We start from the raw sequence: 20,714 nt of genomic DNA on the forward strand, positions 1-20,714 counted from the left end.
GTTTCAGATTAGCCAGGGCATTGTTTCTCTGGCTGCCTCTAAGAAGTTGTTTACTGACCTCTGTATCAGAGATGATTAAAAAAATTAAAAGGAAGAACATTCAAGTTACTTACTTTTTCTCATATAGGGTTAACTAAAGGGCTTTGATGGGAAATGCCACGTGGACAGCGTTGCAACACCTGATATGGCCACAGTAACAATACCAGGGAACCTGGGCTCAAGATCGCGTGCACTTACCTCTTTACTACACTGCTCACATTGAATTGTATTCCGTAGTCCAGTTGTCTTTGAGCTTCTTCAATAGATACATTTTGTTTCATTCCTCCCCAGGTCTTGGGCATCTGTCTCCCAGGGGTATAAGTAGTAGCACCGCCCACGTGTCAAGTATATAGCGGAGACAGAAGAGTGGGTAACAGACAATTCTACCCTCACAGACAAGACAGTGAGATTTGGGCAAGAGGGAGACACTGTGATGGCTGGGAACACTGTCACAAAAGCAAGGTGCTTGGGAAGCAAACAGGAGTGACACCCAGACTGGTGTTTAACAGATTCTCTACACCTGTGCTATGCTATGCTATGCTAAGTCACTTCAGTCGTGTCCGACTCTGTGCAACCCTAGAGACGACAGCCCACCAGGCTCCCCCGTCCCTGGGATTCTCCAGGCAAGAACACTGGAGTGGGTCTGCCAAGATTCAAATGCCAGGAAATGCAGGTTACCATTAACTCCAGCAACTGTATAATATGAAAATGTGCTTGAAAAAAATCTGTGCCATTTGAGATCTTAAAAATATCCTTATAACTAAACTGTGAGAGAGTTGAAAGATATTTTTCCTGAAAGGAATAAAATTGATGTCCTCATATTCTAAGTTGCTGGAGTCAAATACAAGAGCTTTCAAGTGCAATTACTGTTGTGCCTGATTTAATTTTACTTTCCCCCCACATTTCTGGCTGCTCCAAAAAGGCAAAGAGATCACCTTTTTCATCTAAAATCCATTTTTGGATTTATGAGCTGGGTCTCCACTAGAAATGCAATTTTCAAAGTCCAAAGAAGTAATGCGATTTAAAAGACCATCCATGTCTAGAGAAAGTAATCACATTCCTGTGCCTTTGGTATCCCCAAGGGCAGCCTCCAGACTCGGGTTCTATGAAAAATGTTTTCAATATCTGTTTTTCTTGTCCTTTCACTTGACTGTAAATTTCAAAGAATGATTAACTCCACTTATTAAAAAACGTAAAGGAGCCACCAGTGCAGGAGAAAAATGCTTTCTAGGTATTTATTTAAAACAAATTTCACCTTCTCTGGAAGGGTAGTGCATTTATCTTCAAAAACAGTATTCTTAATCCCTCAAGTTCAGTTTCATTTACCTCATCTGGCTAGATGTCCTGACTTAAGCTGATCACTCCCAATCTCTACTGACTTGTGAGAGCCAGAGGAAATGAATATAAGCTATTTATAGGGCAACTTTAATTAAAAATGTTTGTGACCCGGAGAATAGTTCTGACAAATAATATGGCCACCAGAGTCCCCAGCCAACCACTGCCTCAGCATGAAATCAGCCTTCGAGGACAGTGGTTAAAAATGGGCAGCGTGTAGCCATGGGCCCCACTCCAAGGCTCAAAAGAATTTTCAGTGGGGTGGAAACAAAAGAGCCTGGGGGGAGAGATAAAATGCTGTCAACATCTCCACATTAAATGTGCTGTAATTACCGACATGGCATGCTTTTTACCTCAAGGAAGGGAAAGTGAGAAGTAGATCTGAAAACGGGCCTTTTGTCATTTACTCTCTCGGACCAACTGATATGTCTGGAAAAGATTTCTTATACTTCAAACTGCAGCAACCAGGAGAGCAAATGGCCATGGGCTCAATGCAGCTATCTTCAAACTTCTGGTTTGCACTCTAAAACTTACTGAGGACCCCAAAGAGCTTTGTTTATATGATGTACATTTATGAACATTTACCACAACAGAAATGAAGCAGACATTTTTCTTTAATAAACTGATAATAAACCATATTTACTTAAAACAATAAACCAACAACCAATAACACATTCATAAGAAAATATATTTTTCCAAAGCAAAAAAAAAAAAATTCAGTGAGAAGACTGATATTATTTTCTATTTTTCCAAGTATTTTAAATATCTGGATTGATAGAAGATAGCTGGGTTCTTATATCTACTTTTGCACTAATCTATTTCTGTATGTTTTTTAGCTGAAGTATGTGAAGGAATGTGGTCTCACACAGACATTCAGTTAGAAAGGGGAGAATATTTTCATATTCTTTTCATGACTGTGAATACATCATGTAGCCTATAAAAAATTACTGTATACTTGGGCAAGAATGAGAGTAAAAAAGGCAAATTACCTGTGACTATTATAAAAACTGCACAAACCTTCTTGGACCACAGGGGGCCTAGTCAACCCTTTGTGAACAGCTGCTTAATGAATGGCCTGTAACACGTTCTTACTGGATGGCAGGTGTAGGGTGAGATGTTCCACAGTGGTGAAAGACCTACAGAGATGGAGCAGGAAGGCTGTGCGCTCTGACATCACGGCCGTGTGTCTGGTCTGCTTCCCACTACTTTGACTCTGACCAATGATGTGCACACACAGATCTGCCAGGGATCTCCCCATTAGCCAAATGACTATTTACCATTACAAGCCTGGCAAATGTAGGACCACTCGACATTTAAATTCATGTCAGTGACTTCTCCAAGCAGCTCTTTAAAACACAATGGCTCAGAACATAAAGCAGAGATGCCTCATTTCTCAGCCTCTTCTTTGCTTTTATTTTCTTTGTAAAACAGTTCTTTCCCCATCAGTCACTGACATGGACGTTTATGAGAAAGGTGCTGCCAATATTTTGATGTCTAATACTTTTTCTCATTTGACTGAAATGAATCAATTAACTTGGCATTCCTCCTCACCAAGGAATTTGGGTATTTCTAATCCTCAATTTTCTCCTTACCCAGCAGACTGTGATCGACATTACCCTGTGACAATTTAAGAAAGAAATGATGACTTTAAAGAGGAAATGCCAAGAATCAAAAAAGCTAAAATATGACACATGTAAGTGACAGTGTGTAACAGTCAACAGACCAGGAAAAGGGTGGCCAAAGAAACTCTCCCCCCCCAAAAAAAAAAGAAAGAGAGACCAGGAAGAGTGGAAGGGGAGCTACATATTCATGGAATTGCAGCTTTCTCCATTTCCAAATGGTTCTCCTGTTCTTCTGTCCTCATTCTACGTACTTCCAGGCACACAACTTTGCTCCCCAAAGAGGAAGGAATCATACTGTTCCCCACTGCACAGCCCTCAGCTGGTCTAATTTCTGTAGCCAGAAAACTTTTCCTAATGATTTTTTATCTCGTTGATATCTATATGTTCTTAAGGTACCAAGCTGAATTTCACTCTTTGGCCAGTGATCCTCTCCCCAAACACCCACTGCTCACATTAGATCAGGTCCCTATGACACTCACACTGGTACTCTCTTTGCACACTTGTCACAACTGGGTGAGGTGTTGGGCAGAGGGTGGTAATTATTCCCCTAAGAGTATTCTTCCCTTTTAGACTCTAAGTTCCATGAGTCAAGGCCCATACCTTGCAACTTCTTCTAATACTTGGTGATACTTAAGTGCTCAATAAATAAGAATTGAATACTTAAATCGATAAATTATGTTAGGGTTCAGCTCAAGGTGACCTGACCATACATGCAATGGTATATGTGTCTGAATCTACCCCAAAGATGACACTTTTCAAACAAGAGAAATTGACCTTATTTTTGATCTATACTTCTAATTTATATTTTATTGTTCCAATTTTCTTTTCATTCTTGTATCAAAGTCATATCCCCAGACACTTAAAGAAACATATTTTAAGTGTTATCAAATTAATTAATTGAGTTTTTCCATAGGCTGGCAATAATTTACAGTGATAATGTTATAATTTACAGGATGATAATGTTAACTTTATTTCCTTTACTGCTGTGTAATGCAAGCTATATAATCTATGGCAAGAGGAGGCTGGTTAAAAATGATGGTGGGCTTGTAAATGTTTACAACCCTATCTGTGAAGCTGGAGTATAGCCAGTTCTGAATGTTAATGAAGAACCAAAAGAGACTAGTAAGCCAGAGACCACCTAGACTTTGAACCTAAGAGTATTTTCTATTCTGTTTTCTTGACTCCTGTGCTGCAGTAGACACAGAGTGGCAACTTTCTTCTGCATCCTTTTATGTATTTAACATCTATGACAACCAACCCTGCTGGGTTTCGTCTGTCGTTTTTCCTCTCTTTTTCCACATGGATATTTGTGGAAAATATCCACATTAACTACACTCTATTATCTAGTAGTTATATATAACTACACATTATCCACACTAACTAACCTCATTAACTACAGCCTATTACCACAGTCCAGTCCTGGGACCCCAGCATTATATGCTGAAAGAGCAGTGGGAGAGGAGTCAAGTTACAGTCTCCAGTCTTGGTCCTGACACTAGTTATCTGAATGACCTTGAGCAAACTTAATTCTGTGCACCTCATATTTCTATCTGCAAAATGAGGAGGTTTAACAGTTCTTTAAGGTTCCCTCTACACACTACTCTTCCATTTTCTCCTAAGATAAATTAGCTAATCACAATATAGATGCATTTACTTGAAGTCCTAAATCTATCTTTCCAGTCTTGATCTCTTGCACTGTTACCTGTCCACATGCTATTTCCATTTAAACGTCCCACTAACATTCAAGAGAGAGGTTACAGACTGCTGGTAGCATACTGTATTAGTACCATTCTTTTAGAAACCAACTTAGTAATGCATCTCAAGAGTCATGAAATATGCAGATACACTTTGATATGGGAATACTTCTGGAAATCTATCATTAGGAAATGATCCAAAATACTGGATCATAAAGAATAAAAAGTCATACACACACACAGAAGAACCTGAATGACCAACAGTTAAGATATTATATGATAATTCATCATTTCATAAACTAGTAAGTAGGTATTAAAATGGTATTTATAAAGATCATTTAACAGTATGAAAATGTGTATAATATATATAACATAATGGAAAGTCAAAAGAACAGGATATAAACTACATGTGACTATTAAACACCAAAACAAAAAATGCTAACTTGAAAAGATATTTCCATCTGTATGTTCACTGCAACATTATTTATAATAGCCAAGCTACATAAAGTGTCCATTGATGGATGAATGGATAAATAAATGTGACACATACACACACACATATATGCACACACAGTGGAATATTATTTGGTCAAAAAGAGAACATAATCTTGCCATTTGCAGCAACATGGATAGAACTTAAGGACATTATGCTAACTGAAATAAGTCAGAGAAAGACAAATATTATATAATCTCACATATAAAAACCTCACAGAAAACAAAAACATGAATCATATTCCATGACTTCAGAATATAATACATAGCTGCAGTAATCAAGACAGTATGGTACTGGCACAAAAACAGTCACACAGGTCAATGGAACAGAATAGAGGGTTCATAAATAAACCTATGCACTTATGATCAATTAATCTACAACAAAGTAGGCAAGAATATACAGTGGAGAAAAACAACCTCTTCAATAAGTGTTGCTGGGAAAACTAGACAGCTACATGTAAAATAATGAAATCAGAACATTCTCTAACATGTACAAAAATAAACTCAAAATGGGCAAGACCTAAATATAAGACCACAAATCATAAAACTCCAGAGGAAATATAGTCAGCACTTATTCTTTGATATAAGTCAGCACTTATTCTTTGATATAAGTCATAGTGGTATTTTTTTGGATCTGTGTCCTACAGCAAAGGAAATAGAAGCAAAAATAAACAAAGGTAACCTAATTAAACTTTAAAGCTTTTGCATGGCAAAATAAACCATTGACAAAACAAAAAGACAGCCTTCTGAGTGGGAGAAAATATTTGCAAATGATATGATTGATAAGGAGTTAATTTCCAAAATATATAAAGAGCTCATACAACTCAATATCAAAATAAACAAAAACGTAATTGAAAAATGGGCAGAAGACCTGAATAGATATTCTTCCAAAGAGGAGATGCAGATGGTCAATAGACACAATAGATGGCCAATGAAAAGATGCTCAGTATCACTAACCATCAGATCAGATCAGATCAGATCAGTCGCTCAGTCGTGTCCGACTCTTTGAGACCCCATGAATCGCAGCACGCCAGGCCTCCCTGTCTATCACCAACTCCCAGAGTTCACTGAGACTTATGTCCATCGAGTCAATGATGCCATCCAGCCATCTCATCCTCTGTCGTCCCCTTCTCCTCCTGGCCCCAATCCCTCCCAGCATCAGAGTCTTTTCCAATGAGTCAACTCTTCGCATGAGGTGGCCAAAGTACTGGAGTTTCAGCTTTAGCATCATTCCTTCCAAAGAAATCCCAGGGCTGATGAAGGAGACTTCAGAATGGACTGGTTGGATCTCCTTGCAGTCCAAGGGACTCGCAAGAGTCTTCTCCAACACCACACTTCAAAAGCATCAATTCTTCGGCGCTCAGCCTTCTTCACAGTCCAACTCTCACATCCATACATGACCACAGGAAAAACCACAGCCTTGACTAGATGAACCTTTGTTGGCAAAGTAATGTCTCTGCTTTTGAATATGCTATCTAGGTTGGTCATAACTTTCCTTCCAAGGAGTAAGCGTCCTTTACTTTCATGGCTGCAGTCACCATCTGTAGTGATTTTGGAGCCCAGAAAAATAAAGTCTGACACTGTTTCCTCTGTTTCCCATCTATTTCCCATGAAGTGGTTGGACTGGATGCCATGATCTTCATTTTCTGAATGTTGAGCTTTAAGCCAACTTTTTCACTCTCCACTTTCACTTTCATCAAGAGGCTTTTGAGTTCCTCTTCACTTTCTGCCATAAGGGTGGTGTCATCTGCATATCTGAGGTTATTGATATTTCTCCCGGCAATCTTGATTCCAGCTTGTGTTTCTTCCAGTTCAGCATTTCTCATGATGTACTCTGCATATAAGTTAAATAAACAGGGTGACAATATACAGCCTTGACGAACTCCTTTTCCTATCTGGAACCAGTCTGTTGTTCCATGTCCAGTTCTAACTGTTGCTTCCTGACCTGCATACAAATGTCTCAAGAGGCAGATCAGGTGGTCTGGTGTTCCGATCTCTTTCAGAATTTCCCACAGTTTATTGTGATCCACACAGTCAAAGGCTTTGGCATAGTCAATAAAGCAGAAATAGATGTTTTTCTGGAACTCTCTTGCTTTTTCTATGATCCAGCAGATGTTGGCAATTTGATCTCTGGTTCCTCTGCCTTTTCTAAAACCAGCTTGAACATCAGGAAGTTCACGGTTCACATTCTACTGAAACTTGGCTTGGAGAAATTTGAGCATTACTTTACTAGCGTGTCAGATGAGTGCAATTGTGCGGTAGTTTGAGCATTCTTTGGCATTGCCTTTCTTTGGGATTGGAATGAAAATCAACCTTTTCCAGTCCTGTGGCCACTGCTGAGTTTTCCAAATTTGATGGCATATTGAGTGCAGCACTTTCACAGCATCATCTTTCAGGATTTGGAATAGCTGAACTGGAATTCCATCACCTCCACTAGCTTTGTTCATAGTGATGCTTTCTAAGGCCCACTTGACTTCACATTCCAGGATGTCTGGCTCTAGGTCAGTGATCACACCATCGTGATTATCTGGGTCGTGAAGCTGCGCGGGCGCAGGAGGGCCTAGAGGAGCTATCCCACATTGAAGGTCAGGAAGGGCAGCAGTGAGGAGATACCCCTTGCCCAAGGTAAGGAGCAATGGCTGTGCTTTGCTGGAGCACCGTGAAGAGATACCCCACGCCCAAGGTAAGAGAAACCCAAGTAAGACGGTAGGTGTTGCAAGTGGGCATCAGAGGGCAAACACACTGAAACCATACTCACAGAAAACTAGTCAATCTAATCACACTAGGACCACAGCCTTGTCTAACTCAATGAAACTAAGCCATGCCCGTGGGGCAACCCAAGACGGGCAGGTCATGGTGGAGAGATCTGACAGAATGTGGTCCACTGGAGAAGGGAATGGCAAATCACTTCAGTATTCTTGCCTTGAGAACCCCATGAACAGTATGAAAAGGCAAAACGATAGGATACTGAAAGAGAAACTCCCCAGGTCAGTAGGTGCCCAATATGCTACTGGAGATCGGTGGAGAAATAACTCCAGAAAGAATGAAGGGATGGAGCCAAAGCAAAAACAATACCCAGCTGTGGATGTGACTGGGGATAGAAGAGAGGTCCGATGCTGTAAAGAGCAATATTGCATAGGAACCTGTAATGTCAAGTCCATGAATCAAGGCAAATTGGAAGAGGTCAAACAAGAGATGGCAAGAGTGCATGTCGACATTCTAGGAATCAGCGAACTGAAATGGACTGGAATGGGTGAATTTAACTCAGATGACCATTATATCTACTACTGTGGGCAGGAATCCCTCAGAAGAAATGGAGTGGCCATCATGGTCGACAAAAGGGTCCGAAATGCAGTACTTGGATGCAATCTCATAAACGACAGAATGATCTCTGTTCATTTCCAAGGCAAACCATTCAATATCACAGTAATCCAAGTCTATGCCCCAACCAGTAATGCTGAAGAAGCTGAAGCTGAACGGTTCTATGAAGATCTACAAGACCTCTTAGAACTAACACCTAAAAAAGATGTCCTTTTCATTATAGGGGACTGGAATGCAAAAGTAGGAAGTCAAGAAACACCTGGAGTAACAGGCAAATTTGGCCTTGGAATACGGAATGAAGCAGGGCAAAGACTAATAGAGTTTTGCCAAGAAAATGCACTGGTTATAGCAAACACCCTCTTCCAACAACACAAGAGAAGACTCTATACATAGACATCACCAGATGGTCAACACCGAAATCAGATTGATTATATTCTTTGCAGCCAAAGATGGAGAAGCTCTATACAGTCAGCAAAAACAAGACCAGGAGCTGACTGTAGCTCAGATCATGAACTCTGTATTACCAAATTCAGACTGAAACTGAAGAAAGTAGGGAAAACCACTAGACCATTCAGGTATGCCCTAAATCAAATCCCTTATGATCATACAGTGGAAGTGAGAAATAGATTTAAGGGCCTAGATCTGATAGATGGAGTGCCTGATGAACTATGGAATGAGGTTCGTGACATTGTACAGGAGACAGGGATCAAGACCATTCCCATGGAAAAGAAATGCAAAAAAGCAAAATGGCTGTCTGGGGAGGCCTTACAAATAGCTGTGAAAAGAAGAGAAGCGAAAAGCAAAGGAGAAAAGGAAAGATATAAACATCTGAATGCAGAGTTCCAAAGAATAGCAAGAAGAGATAAGAAAGCCTTCTTCAGCGATCAAGGCAAAGAAATAGAGGAAAACAACAGAATGGGAAAGACTAGGGATCTCTTCAAGAAAATCAGAGATACCAAAGGAACATTTCATGCAAAGATGAGCTCGATAAAGGACAGAAATGGTATGGACCTAACAAAAGCAGAAGATATTAAGAAGAGATGGCAAGAATACACAGAAGAACAGTACAAAAAAGATCTTCACAACCCAGAAAATCACTAATCATCAGGGAAGTGCAAATCAAACCATGATGAGATATCACCTCACACCCATCAGGATGGCTATCATCAAAAAGAGCCCAACTGTATGTAAAATAGATAAATAACAAGGACCTACTGTATAGCACAGGGAACTATACTCAATAGGTTGTAATAACCTATATGGAAAAAGAATCTAAAAACGATTGGTACCCCAGGTGGTGTTAGTGGTAAAGAATCTGCCTGCCAATGCAGGAGCATAAAAGACATGGGTTTGGGTTTGATAACTGGGTCCAGAAGATCCCCTGGAGGAGGATGTGGCAACCTACTCCAGTATTCTTACCTGGAGAATCCCACGGACAGAAGAGCCTGGAGGGCCCTAGTCCACAGGGTTGTAAAGAGCTGGACACGACTGAAGTGACTTAGTGTCATACATATATATATGTGTCACTTAGTGTCATATATATATATGCACATGTGTGTGTGTCTGTGTGTGTATTTATAACTGACCCACTTTGCTGTACACCTGAAACTAACACAACATTGTAAACCTACCATACTTAGATTAAAAAAATTAATAACTTTTAAAAAAGGAACAAATGCTGGTGAGGATGTAAAGGAAGGGGAATCTTTGTACACTGTTGACAGGAATGTAAATTGATGCAGCTACTGTGAAAAACTGTATAGCTGTTTCTCAAAAACTAAAAATAGAACTATCATATGACCCAGCAACTCGATTCCTGATTATATATCCAAAAAAACCCCAAAACACTATTTTGAGAAGATACATGCACTCTAATATCATAGCAGCATTATTTGCAACAGCCAAGATATGGACTCAATCAAAGTGTCCATCAACCAATAAATGGATAAATAATATATCATATTAATATATCTACATCTATAATCTATCTATAGAAATGAAATACTACACAGCCATACAAAAGAGTGAAATTTTGCCATTTGCAACAACATAGAGGGTATTATGTTAAGTGAAATAAATCAGTGAAAGCAAATATTGTATGATATCACTTATGTGTGGAATTGGGCTTCCCTAGGAGAAGGCAATGGCACCCAACTCCAGTACTCTTGCCTGGAAAATCCCATGGATGGAGGAGCCTGGTAGGCTGAAGCCCATGGGGTCGTGAAGAGTCGGACACGACTGAGCCACTTCACTTTCACTTTTCACTTTCATGCACTGGAGAAGGAAACGGCAACCCACTCCAGTGTTCTTGCCTGGAGAATCCCAGGGACGGCGGAGCCTGGTGGGCTGCCTTCTATGGGGTGGCACAGAGTAGGACATGACTGAAGTGACTTAGCAGCAGCAGCAGCAGCAGTGGCTCAGATGGCAAATAATCTGCTTGCAATGCAGGAGACTTGGGCTCAATTCCTGGGTAGGGAAGATCTCCTGCAGTGGGAATGGCTACCCACTCCAGTTCTTGCCTTGAGAATTCTATGGACAGAGGAGCCTGGTAGGTTACAGTCCATGGGGTTGCAAAGAGTCGGACACGACTGAGTGACTAACACTTTCACTTCACTTTCATACATGGAATTAAAAAACTGCAACAAACTAGTGAATATAACAAAAACGAAACAGACTCATAGATAGAACAAACCCGTGGTTATCAGTAGGGAGAAAGAAGCGGGGATGGGCAATATAGGGGCAGGGGATTAAGACAGGCAAACTATTATGTATGAAATAAGTTACAAGGATATATTCTACAACACAGGGAATACGGCCAATTTTTATAATAAATATAAATACAGCATGATCTTTAGAATTGTGAATCAGTATATTGTACACCTGTAACATATAATATCAAAGATCAACTATATTTCAATTAAAAAAATGTAAAAAAATCACCCTGGCCCACCAAGATCATAGACGCAGAAAATAAATTCCCAGAGGCAGGAGAAAGGGGTCTTTGCAACCCCATGGACTGTAGCCTGCCAGGCTCCTCTGTCCATGGAATTCTCCAGGCAAGAATACTGGTGTGGGCAGTTGTTCCCTCCTCCAGGAGATCTTCCCAATCCAGGAATAGAATCCATGTCTCCTGCATTGCAGACGGATCCTTTGCCATCTGAGCCACCAGGGAAGGCCAAGAATACTGGAGTGGGTAGCTTATCCCTTCACCAGCGGATCTTCCCAACCCAGGAATCAAACTCTTTACCAGCTGAGCTACCAGAAAAGCCCAATAATATCATATTTCAACTATATTTCAATTAAAAATGTAAAAAAAAAGCCCCAGACCACCAAGATCATAAACACAGAGAATAGATTCCCGGAGGCAGGGGAAAGGGGTGGATAAAATCTGTGAAGGGGGTCAAAAGACACAAACTTTCACTTACAAGGTGATTAAGTCCTAGGGATGTAATGTATAGTATGGTGACCATACTTAATAACACTGTCTTGCATAGAAGAGTAAATATTAAAAGTTCTTATCATACACAAAAAATTTTGTAACTATGTATGGTGCTGAACTTATTGTGCTAATCATTTTGCAAGATATACAAATATTGTATCATTCATTATATTGTATATCTGAAACAAATATGTTAATTATGCATGCATGCATGCTAAGTCACTTTAGCTGTGTCCAACTCTTTGTAACCCTATGGACTATAGCCCACTAGACTCCTCTGGCCGTGGATTTCTCCAGGCAAGAATATGGAGTGGCAAACTGGTGCTATGTAACAGCCTAGAGGGGTGGGATGGGTATGCAAGAGGGAGGGGACATAGGTGTACCTATGATTGATTCATGTTGATGTTTGGCAGAAACCTACACAATACTGTACAGCAATTATTCTTCAATTAAAAATAAATAAATTTAACAAAAAAAGAAAATAACTGCAGTTAAAGGTTTAAATAAAAAAGAATATTGGAGTGGGTTGCCATACCCTCCTTCAGGGGATCTTCCCAACCCAGGGAGTGAACCCGTGTTTCTTACTCTCCTGCAGGTGGGTTCTTTAGCACTAGTGCCACCTGGGAAACCCCCAATATCTCAATTATACCTCCACTGGAAAAAATAAGTATATTCAAAAGACCTACAGTATATTAAAAATGGTAATATGTTGTTTCCAGATATTACAGGTGAAAGGTGAATTTTATTTTCTTTGATCTTTCCATGTTTTCCATTAGATTTTTATATTATTAGTGTAATTTTATTTCTTCTGTATCTGAAATCTTGCTTCTCCTGGGCTTCCCCACAGCTCTCATTGGCCATATATCTCCTAAGTCCTTTAGGTGCTCTGCTCTGGAGTTTTTAATTTTCTAATATTTTTCTCTTTCAGCCTTCACATGCGCACAGTTTCTAAGTACAAAAGGATTCTTCTTCCATAATAGAGTCTATCCATTCCCACACTATCTTCCTGAAACATGGCTTTCAACTATGCATTTAAAAGCCTTCTCCAAAATACTGCCATATTTCTACAATGTTTAAAACACTTTCTTCAGACACCTAATTTTCTTCCTATTATATATCACTTTCAAATCTGTGCTTCACCATGGGCCTTAATATTCTCCTTCATATAAGGTGTTTTCAAATTATTGGCCTACTTTACAGATTTCCTTTCTCAAATTCTCTATTATGCCCAAATAGACTTACTTGCTACCTTCAAGTTCCAACAGAATAAGGAGCAAAGTGTAAGTTTCAGACAAAGTCTGAAACAGTTAATATCATTATTTTTAGGGTTTTATGTAATAGAAACGTAGTCTCAAGCCAGGGAAGTATTTCTTATCCTCCTGAAATTACCGAACTATAATTTAAGAAACCAGTTTCATTTGGGAGCCATTTTGTCATAGAGAAAATGGACAATCCAGAGCCTACGTAAAGCACATGACCAGAAGGAAAGTATTTAGAAATCAGGGTAAACTAGAAACAAGTTTAGTATAGAAAAGAGTTGTTCAGAAAAATGACAAGGTGGTTGTGCTCATAAACCATAGACTATTACTCAGCCATGAAACTGAATGCATTTGAGTCAGTTCTAATGAAGTAGATGGGTCAGTTCTAATGAGGTTCAAGAGGGAGGGGATATATGTGTACCTATGATTGGATTATGCTGATGTATGGCAGAAATCAACACAATTTTGTAAAGAAATTACCTTCCAATTAAGAATATATAAATGAAAAAATCCCAAAATCTAAAAACTGGGCTCAATAAGCTATCACTTGGGCGCAGCCCAGAGGAAGCAGATCGCAGGACTGTTGATTTCAGCTCCATACAGGAAAGGGTTCTCTAACACTGTGGGCCACCACAACCACGGTGAGCATGGGCTGGGCACGTGCACATACGGTGGTCCTGGAAGATGGCCAGTCAAGTGACGGAAGGGTTACCAGTGTGTTACAGATTGACTATGGTTTGCTTTCCTGAAGGCTGATAAATAAAGTTGTGCTATCAAGAAATGAATTTATTTGCTAACAAAGGATATGAGCTTGGTGCTTGTGCATCTGAAGCATTCTTTTATTAAATAATTCAAAGCATGAAGATAAGATGCTGAAAGTCAGAGAGCGAAAGCAATCTTAAGTTATGCCCAACAGCTACTCTCTCACGAGCTCTCTCTGATGTTAAAATCAATCGCCCAAAGGAGCAGAAGAACCTTTCAATCTTTCAGTTACATTCTTCAAGTTCATAGTATTCTACATTTGAATTGAGAATAAGAAAGGCTGGCAAAAGATGTGATCTTTGTATGTAAGGAAAGGTCGTGGTCATAGTCATAATTTGCTTTTTCTTAAAACTTGTTTATAACTTTATGTGGCATACAATAATGTTTTATCAATTTGCCATTATGGTTCTCAAAAATTGAATTTACCACATAATTGATTTTAAATAAGGCATCTGACACTTTTAAAACGTAACTGGGAAAATGTATATATGTTGCCCTTTTTAAAACATATTAATACTATGTTTTACAGATATATATGTCTATAAAATTTGTTAATAGTAAGATATTGATGAATGAACTAAAATTTCAGTGTCACCAAACATTTGTCATCATTTTTAATAAAGTAACTTTTCATGAACTTGGAGTTCATCAATTTACAAAAGGAATACAACTTGAAACTTTTGGAATTTACTAAGGCAAATCGCTTTTCACAATATTAACATGTTAATGCTTTATCAATATAGAAACAATAGCACTAATTGAAGTGAAACCTTAAGTTATTCATGAAAAAACTCACTAGCACTTAGTTGACTTTAAAGGAGGTACTTTTAGACGCTCTTAAAATGTTAGATCCATAAGAGTTAGGGAAGGTAATTTAGAGTAGTTATCAATTTTAGATTTGGAAACTGAGGCCCAGAGAGGTGGAACACTTCTCACTCAAGTTTGCACAGGTGTTACTAGGAAGTGGGGTCTAGAATATGCCACCTGGTTCACTGTCAAATTCTCCTAATTTGGGGAACTGACCCTGAACTGCATTAAGTCCAGAGATGCCGCATGTTTGCTTGCCTGGCTTGCATTATACAGTGAAGTACCCTGAGCCCTAGAAAAGCAATATGCATACAAATAAATGGCTTTTCTTAAAGAAACTTGCAGTCTTGCGAGGAAAAATAAACCTGATAAACTGTTTACATTATATAGTTCAGATATTAGTTCAAGAAATAAAAATATGTGATTGGTTTGTGAGTTGATGCATGTTCCTGAAGATTTCATAAAAGCTCCAAGGAAATCTAACTCCCCATGAGATGGGGAGGTGGGCGAGTGTTGGGGGAGGAAGTGAAAGTTGAATTGAATCTTGAAAAGTGGGGATGATTTAGAAAGAGAGAAAGAAAAGATGGCATTACAGGGAGATGGAACTGTGTCAGTGTCGGTAAAGAGCTCCCCCTAAAACAACATACCTTGTTATCACTGGTATTAGTTGAGTGAGTGACATTGTCTTTTACCTTCAGGGTAATTTTCATCAAGAACAATTAAATGTTTATTGTATGTCCTGGCAAGTTGTGAAGAAAAAAAAGATGTGACTGATCTTGAAAGTGAAAGTTGCTCAGTCGTGTCCAACTCTTTGTGACCCCATGGACTATACAGTCCTTGGAATTCTCCACTCCAGAATACTGGAGTGGGTAGCCTTTCCCTTCTCCAAGGGATCTTCCCAACCCAGGGATCAAACCCAGGTCTCCTGCATTACAGGCAGATTCTTTACCAGCTGAGCCACAAAAGAAGCCCAAGAATACTGGAGTGGGTAGTCTATCCCTTCTCCAGGGGATCTTCCCAACCCAGCAATCAAAACAGGTTTCCTGCATTGCAGGCGGATTCTTTACCAACTGAGCTACTAGGAAAGCCTGATTTTAATGCAGTGCTTTATTCATTTACAGAGAATTGAAGCAGCTTTCAAACATAGGGAACACAAATTGAATAAAACAAATTGTTAAGGAAAATGATAAACCCAGTAAAAGCAAGTACACACAGAAAAGTAGCCCATCCTGTCAAGATGGCAGTTATTTGGGGGTGGGGCCAATGGAGACAAAGCTAGAATTGATTTTCTTAGCATTTGTAAGATTTTTCATGAGTTAGATTAAAAAATAAAGCAAAAAACTTGTAGTTCAGGAGAAATCTCATATTGAGCCATGAGAGAAATTTTCCCTTGAGTCCTCATCCAGAAGCCACTGAACAATGTAGCAAGTGCTGCCCTCAACCCAACCCTGGTCTGCGGCCGGAAGGAGTAACTTCACCTGGCTGTTCTCACACTGTCCCTCATTGCAGCACAGAGCATGACCCTGAGCCACAGTTTGTTACATGAAACACTGCCCACATGCCCAGCCCTACTTTAAAGATGAGTAAAACCTTGGTCATGTGCTGGACTGAAAGTGTTACATGGTCTTCAGATCTTATCCATTCAACTTGTGGCTCAGCTGGTAAAGAATCTGCCCGCAATGTGGGAGACCTGGCTTCAATCCCTGGGTTGGGAAGATCCCCTGGAGAAGGGAAAGGCTACCCACTCCAGTATTCTGGCCTGAAGAATTCCATGGATTGTATAGTCCATGGGACCACAAAGAGTCAGACACGTCAGAGTGACTTTCACTTTTCATTCACTCAGTATTTACTGACTGCATACAATGTGACAGACAAGGGAGGAAAGTCATGAATAAAAAAGACAGCCATTCTCATGGAGATTGGCTCACAGAAATATTCTAATGGTGGGAGGAAGATCACAGACATAAATAAATGTATGTTAGATGGTGATGAATGCTTCGGAGAGAAATCAAAGAACGTGTGGGGCAGTGAAGGAGTTGTTTTGAAAGGGTAATCATAGATAGCCCTTCCATACAGAAATGTTTGGGCAGAAACCAGCACAAGATGAGGAAAGAAACTCTAAGATGTCTGGGAGAACAGTGCTGCAGGCAAAGGGCACAGTTAGTGCAAAGGCCACAACTGTGTGTGGCTTGTCTGAGTAGCTGCAAGCCACCAGCCAGGCAGAGGCAGAGGAAGGTCTTCCATGAAAATGAAGGAGCCAGGATGAAGTGAGAAAAGGGAATAATGATGGAATCTTTTCTCCAGAAAACTCCTACTGTGTCTGCTTCAACACAAACCAAGGCAGCTGAGGACTGCCATGTCTACCATAAAACATGAGCATCATCATTTTAGCTTAAACTTTGTGTTAAAACATGCATTAAAATCTCTCACGACAGACACAGGCCTTTGTCTAAAGCCCACCTACACTATATGGAGACTAGCAGAGCAAGACAACTAGATTTATCACTTCTGACATTTAAATAGCCACTGAATGTCCTAATTTTGTTTCCTGGTGAAATCTCCAAGGTTTTTCAAATGCAAATTTCACCCCTGTGTACCTGACAACATCAAATCATTCATTACATTTAAGTCAATGCTGGAGGGCATTTTTCAAAGGTGTTCAGTTTGGGTTTAATTTTAAAGACAATCTGGAAATTGTATAATAGCAGAATCTACCTTCTATTGAGGGCACTTATGTATGTCAACAAAACTCTTATCATCAATTTAGAGAAGACAATTTATATTTGTTTTCCCACAGCATGGGGCATGCATCCAGGACACTGAAATGTGGAATCAAATGGTTTGTAGCCAGGAGCCTGCATGCATAGTGAGTCGTGTCTGACTCTGCAACCCCTTGGACTGCAGCCCGCCAGGCTCCTCTGTCCATGGATTTCCCAGCCAAGAATACTGGAGTGGGTTGCCATTTCCTTCTCCAGGGGATCTTCCTGACCCAAGGATTGAATCCACATCTCTTGCATTGGCAGGTGGATTCTTTCACCACTGAGCCACCTGGGAATTTTAGATACAGTGAAAAGGAGGGAAATCAAAATACTTCTCCGTTTTATGCCATGAAAAATGTTCTCTCTTAGGAGCCTGTCCTATGAGACTCTGTGATCTTCTGATAGGTATTAAGACATAGGATCTATAAGATTATTGGTAATTGTTTCCATATTGAGTTCAGAGATCTTAGTCCATTAGCAATTCCCCAGAAAAATATAAATGAGTAGTAATTGAACAAGCAAATATCACGTACTGTTCATGATGGATTTTGTCCCAAAGTGATAGAGAATTTAGTAGTGGTTTATAATGGACCATCTTAGGCTAGAGACCCCATACATGCACAAAGAATACTGGAGTGAGAAATCTAGATTTGTGATTTCTATCAAGAGGAAAACTGACATACAGATTAGTTGTCCATTATGGCAAGCCACTCTAGTACTCTTGCCTAGAAAATCCCATGGGTGGAGGAGCCTGGTAGGCTGCAGTCCATGGGGTCGCTACAAGTCAGACGCGACTGAGCGACTTCACTTTCACTTTTCACTTTCACGCAATGGAGAAGGAAATGGCAACCCACTCCAGTGTTCTTGCCTGGAGAATCCCAGGGACGGGGGAGCCTGGTGGGCTGCCGTCTATGGGGTCGCACAGAGTCGGACACGACTGAAGTGACTTAGCAGCAGCAGTAGCAGCAGCATGAACTTACAAGTTAAATGATATAAAAAAAATCTGTGTATTATAACATTAATTTATACATTCAACAGAAACAGTTAAGAAAATATTATATGAAACTAAATGGAAACAATTACCTGCTCAGCCAATAATGAAGCTAAGCTTGAATATGCATCTGCAAACTCTGGACCATATTTAATGGAATCTTTCAGTAAGGTGATAGCCTCTTCCTTTTTCTCCTGAGACCTATGGATTATAAGAGGGGAAAAAAGGATATCTTTTAATAAAACTTTAAATCCTCTGATTAGACTTGAAAATCTCATTTCTTTTAACAAAGATTAATGGATTCACTCTGGATTTTACTGCAAATAAATTAAACTAGACTTCCTCCAGGTGCTAACAAGTTTCTGTCTCTGAATTCTCAGTGGAAAGAGATATTAAGATGTAAATGATGCTGCAGATTATTCACTGATTTCTCTACCTTCCATTTCCTGCTATGCACTTTTGAGAATTCTATTTAAAATTTTATAAATTGTTTAAATAGAAAGTTTAACCTTCAGAGGAGCAATTTTGGGCACATGACCTGGGTGACATGGGAGCCACTTTATAACGTGGAGGATGGTTTGAGCCCCTCTCATACTAGCTACACCATTGCAGGCTGGGCTCTTAATAGAAGCAAGCCAGCCAAACTGCCCATGTCCATCTTTTCTTTTCTGTCTAAGAGAGATAGCTCTTATACATAATTTGTGAAATTATGAGATACTGGCTGGCAAAGAATGACCAGCTATTTTATCCTCATATTTTTATTGAAAATTGGTCTGATGGTCTTCTTTATTTTAGTTTTCTCCCAGTGATTATATTTTTCATTCAAAGAGGACTCAAGGCCTGAAAGTTATTATTTTGGGTGATAGTGCCATGGGGAACCACTGGGTCATTAGTATGATATCAGTGTCTTAGAAGCCAAAAATGTACACCGGCAGTGATCAAAGCTGCCGTCGATGCAATGCCACAAACCCTGACCACTTGCTAAACTCTAGACACTGTAATTGACAACAGAGGTGGAATAAAGAATAGAACCCTTAGAACTATGAAGGGCACATAGCCTAAGGGCCCCTCAACTTTATCAGTTACCAACTCTGAATTGTATGCTTATGTTTTTACTATATAGGATCAACAATCATTTATTCAGCAATGAATATATACCAAATGCTCTGGTCAGTTTTCACATAACATTAATTCTCACAACAATCTCATGCAGCAAGTATTGTTTTATCATACTCATTTTTCTAATCTGAAAATTTGGATTCAGAAAAGTTAAGCGACTTATCATGTTCACATAACTAGGACTCTGAGTCAAGCTCCAGTGCTCTTCCCTCATACCGTATCTGCTTACTCTAACTGCTTAAAATCCACCTCTTATGACCTTGATGCTCAAAGTGTGATCCATGGATCAGTATCTTCGACATCACCTAGCCTCCAGTTAGCAATGCAGAGTCTCAGGCCCCAGTTGGAGGTAAAAAACTCATACCCTTCATTCAAAAAAGGTTCTCAGGTAATTTGTACACACACTGAGATTTCAGCAGCTCTCTCCCTGAATTATCAAAGGCACCTGAGAGTAACTCCTGCCACAAAACCTCTATGCAGGGCTTCAGGCTCTATGGGATGAAGATCTATAGGGGAAACCCAGTGCTGACTCCATACGTTTGAGTTCCAAGTGCTAAAAGTAGCATGCTACAAGGCTGTTTTCTATCACAGACCTTGGGAAAAAAGCCATGTTTCCAGCACAGATACTGTGTTTACTACCATTCGGTTTAGCAAACATTTATCACCATAAATTGTAGCTGTTTCCCAAGGGATGTGCCTGTCCATGCTATACTCTCCTTTTTGGGATCTAGCTAACTCCTACTGGGCTCCTCTTGATATCAAGGTGTAACACCTGCCTCCTTAAGTGGCTCGTCCTTGGGATAGGGCTTTAAAGATGTATAGTTTAACAAATCTGCATTACAGCTCTTAAAGCACTAAGTTGTTTTCTTGTTGATCCATTCATTTAGTCGTTAAACATTCAAAAAGAGTCTATAAGACTCTATGGAAGTTCACTATGTTTACATACACTTGGGTTTCTCTTCTAAAATAAACTTTGAAGTAATTCTTCCATGGGCACATGTTTTTAAATGAAAACATATTTTTAATCCTGGTAATTTAACTATTGATTTCATGGTTAGAAGAACTCTTCCTCCAA

The 20,714-nt window shown here is 39.6% G+C and overlaps 1 protein-coding gene across 2 annotated transcripts in view; it reads right to left on the reverse strand.

Moving 5' to 3' along the window:
- TMTC1 (transmembrane O-mannosyltransferase targeting cadherins 1) overlaps positions 1–20,714 on the reverse strand; it is a 305,981-nt gene that overhangs the window by 23,801 nt on the left and 261,466 nt on the right. For both annotated transcript variants that reach the window (XM_055572983.1, XM_055572975.1), the window contains one exon: positions 18,613–18,721. In XM_055572983.1, the coding sequence (XP_055428958.1) occupies positions 18,613–18,721 (109 nt within the window). The remainder of the gene's footprint in view (positions 1–18,612; positions 18,722–20,714) is intronic.

This window comes from Bubalus kerabau, chromosome 1, assembly GCF_029407905.1.
Source record: "Bubalus kerabau isolate K-KA32 ecotype Philippines breed swamp buffalo chromosome 1, PCC_UOA_SB_1v2, whole genome shotgun sequence".
Taxonomy (NCBI): Eukaryota; Metazoa; Chordata; class Mammalia; order Artiodactyla; family Bovidae; genus Bubalus; species Bubalus kerabau.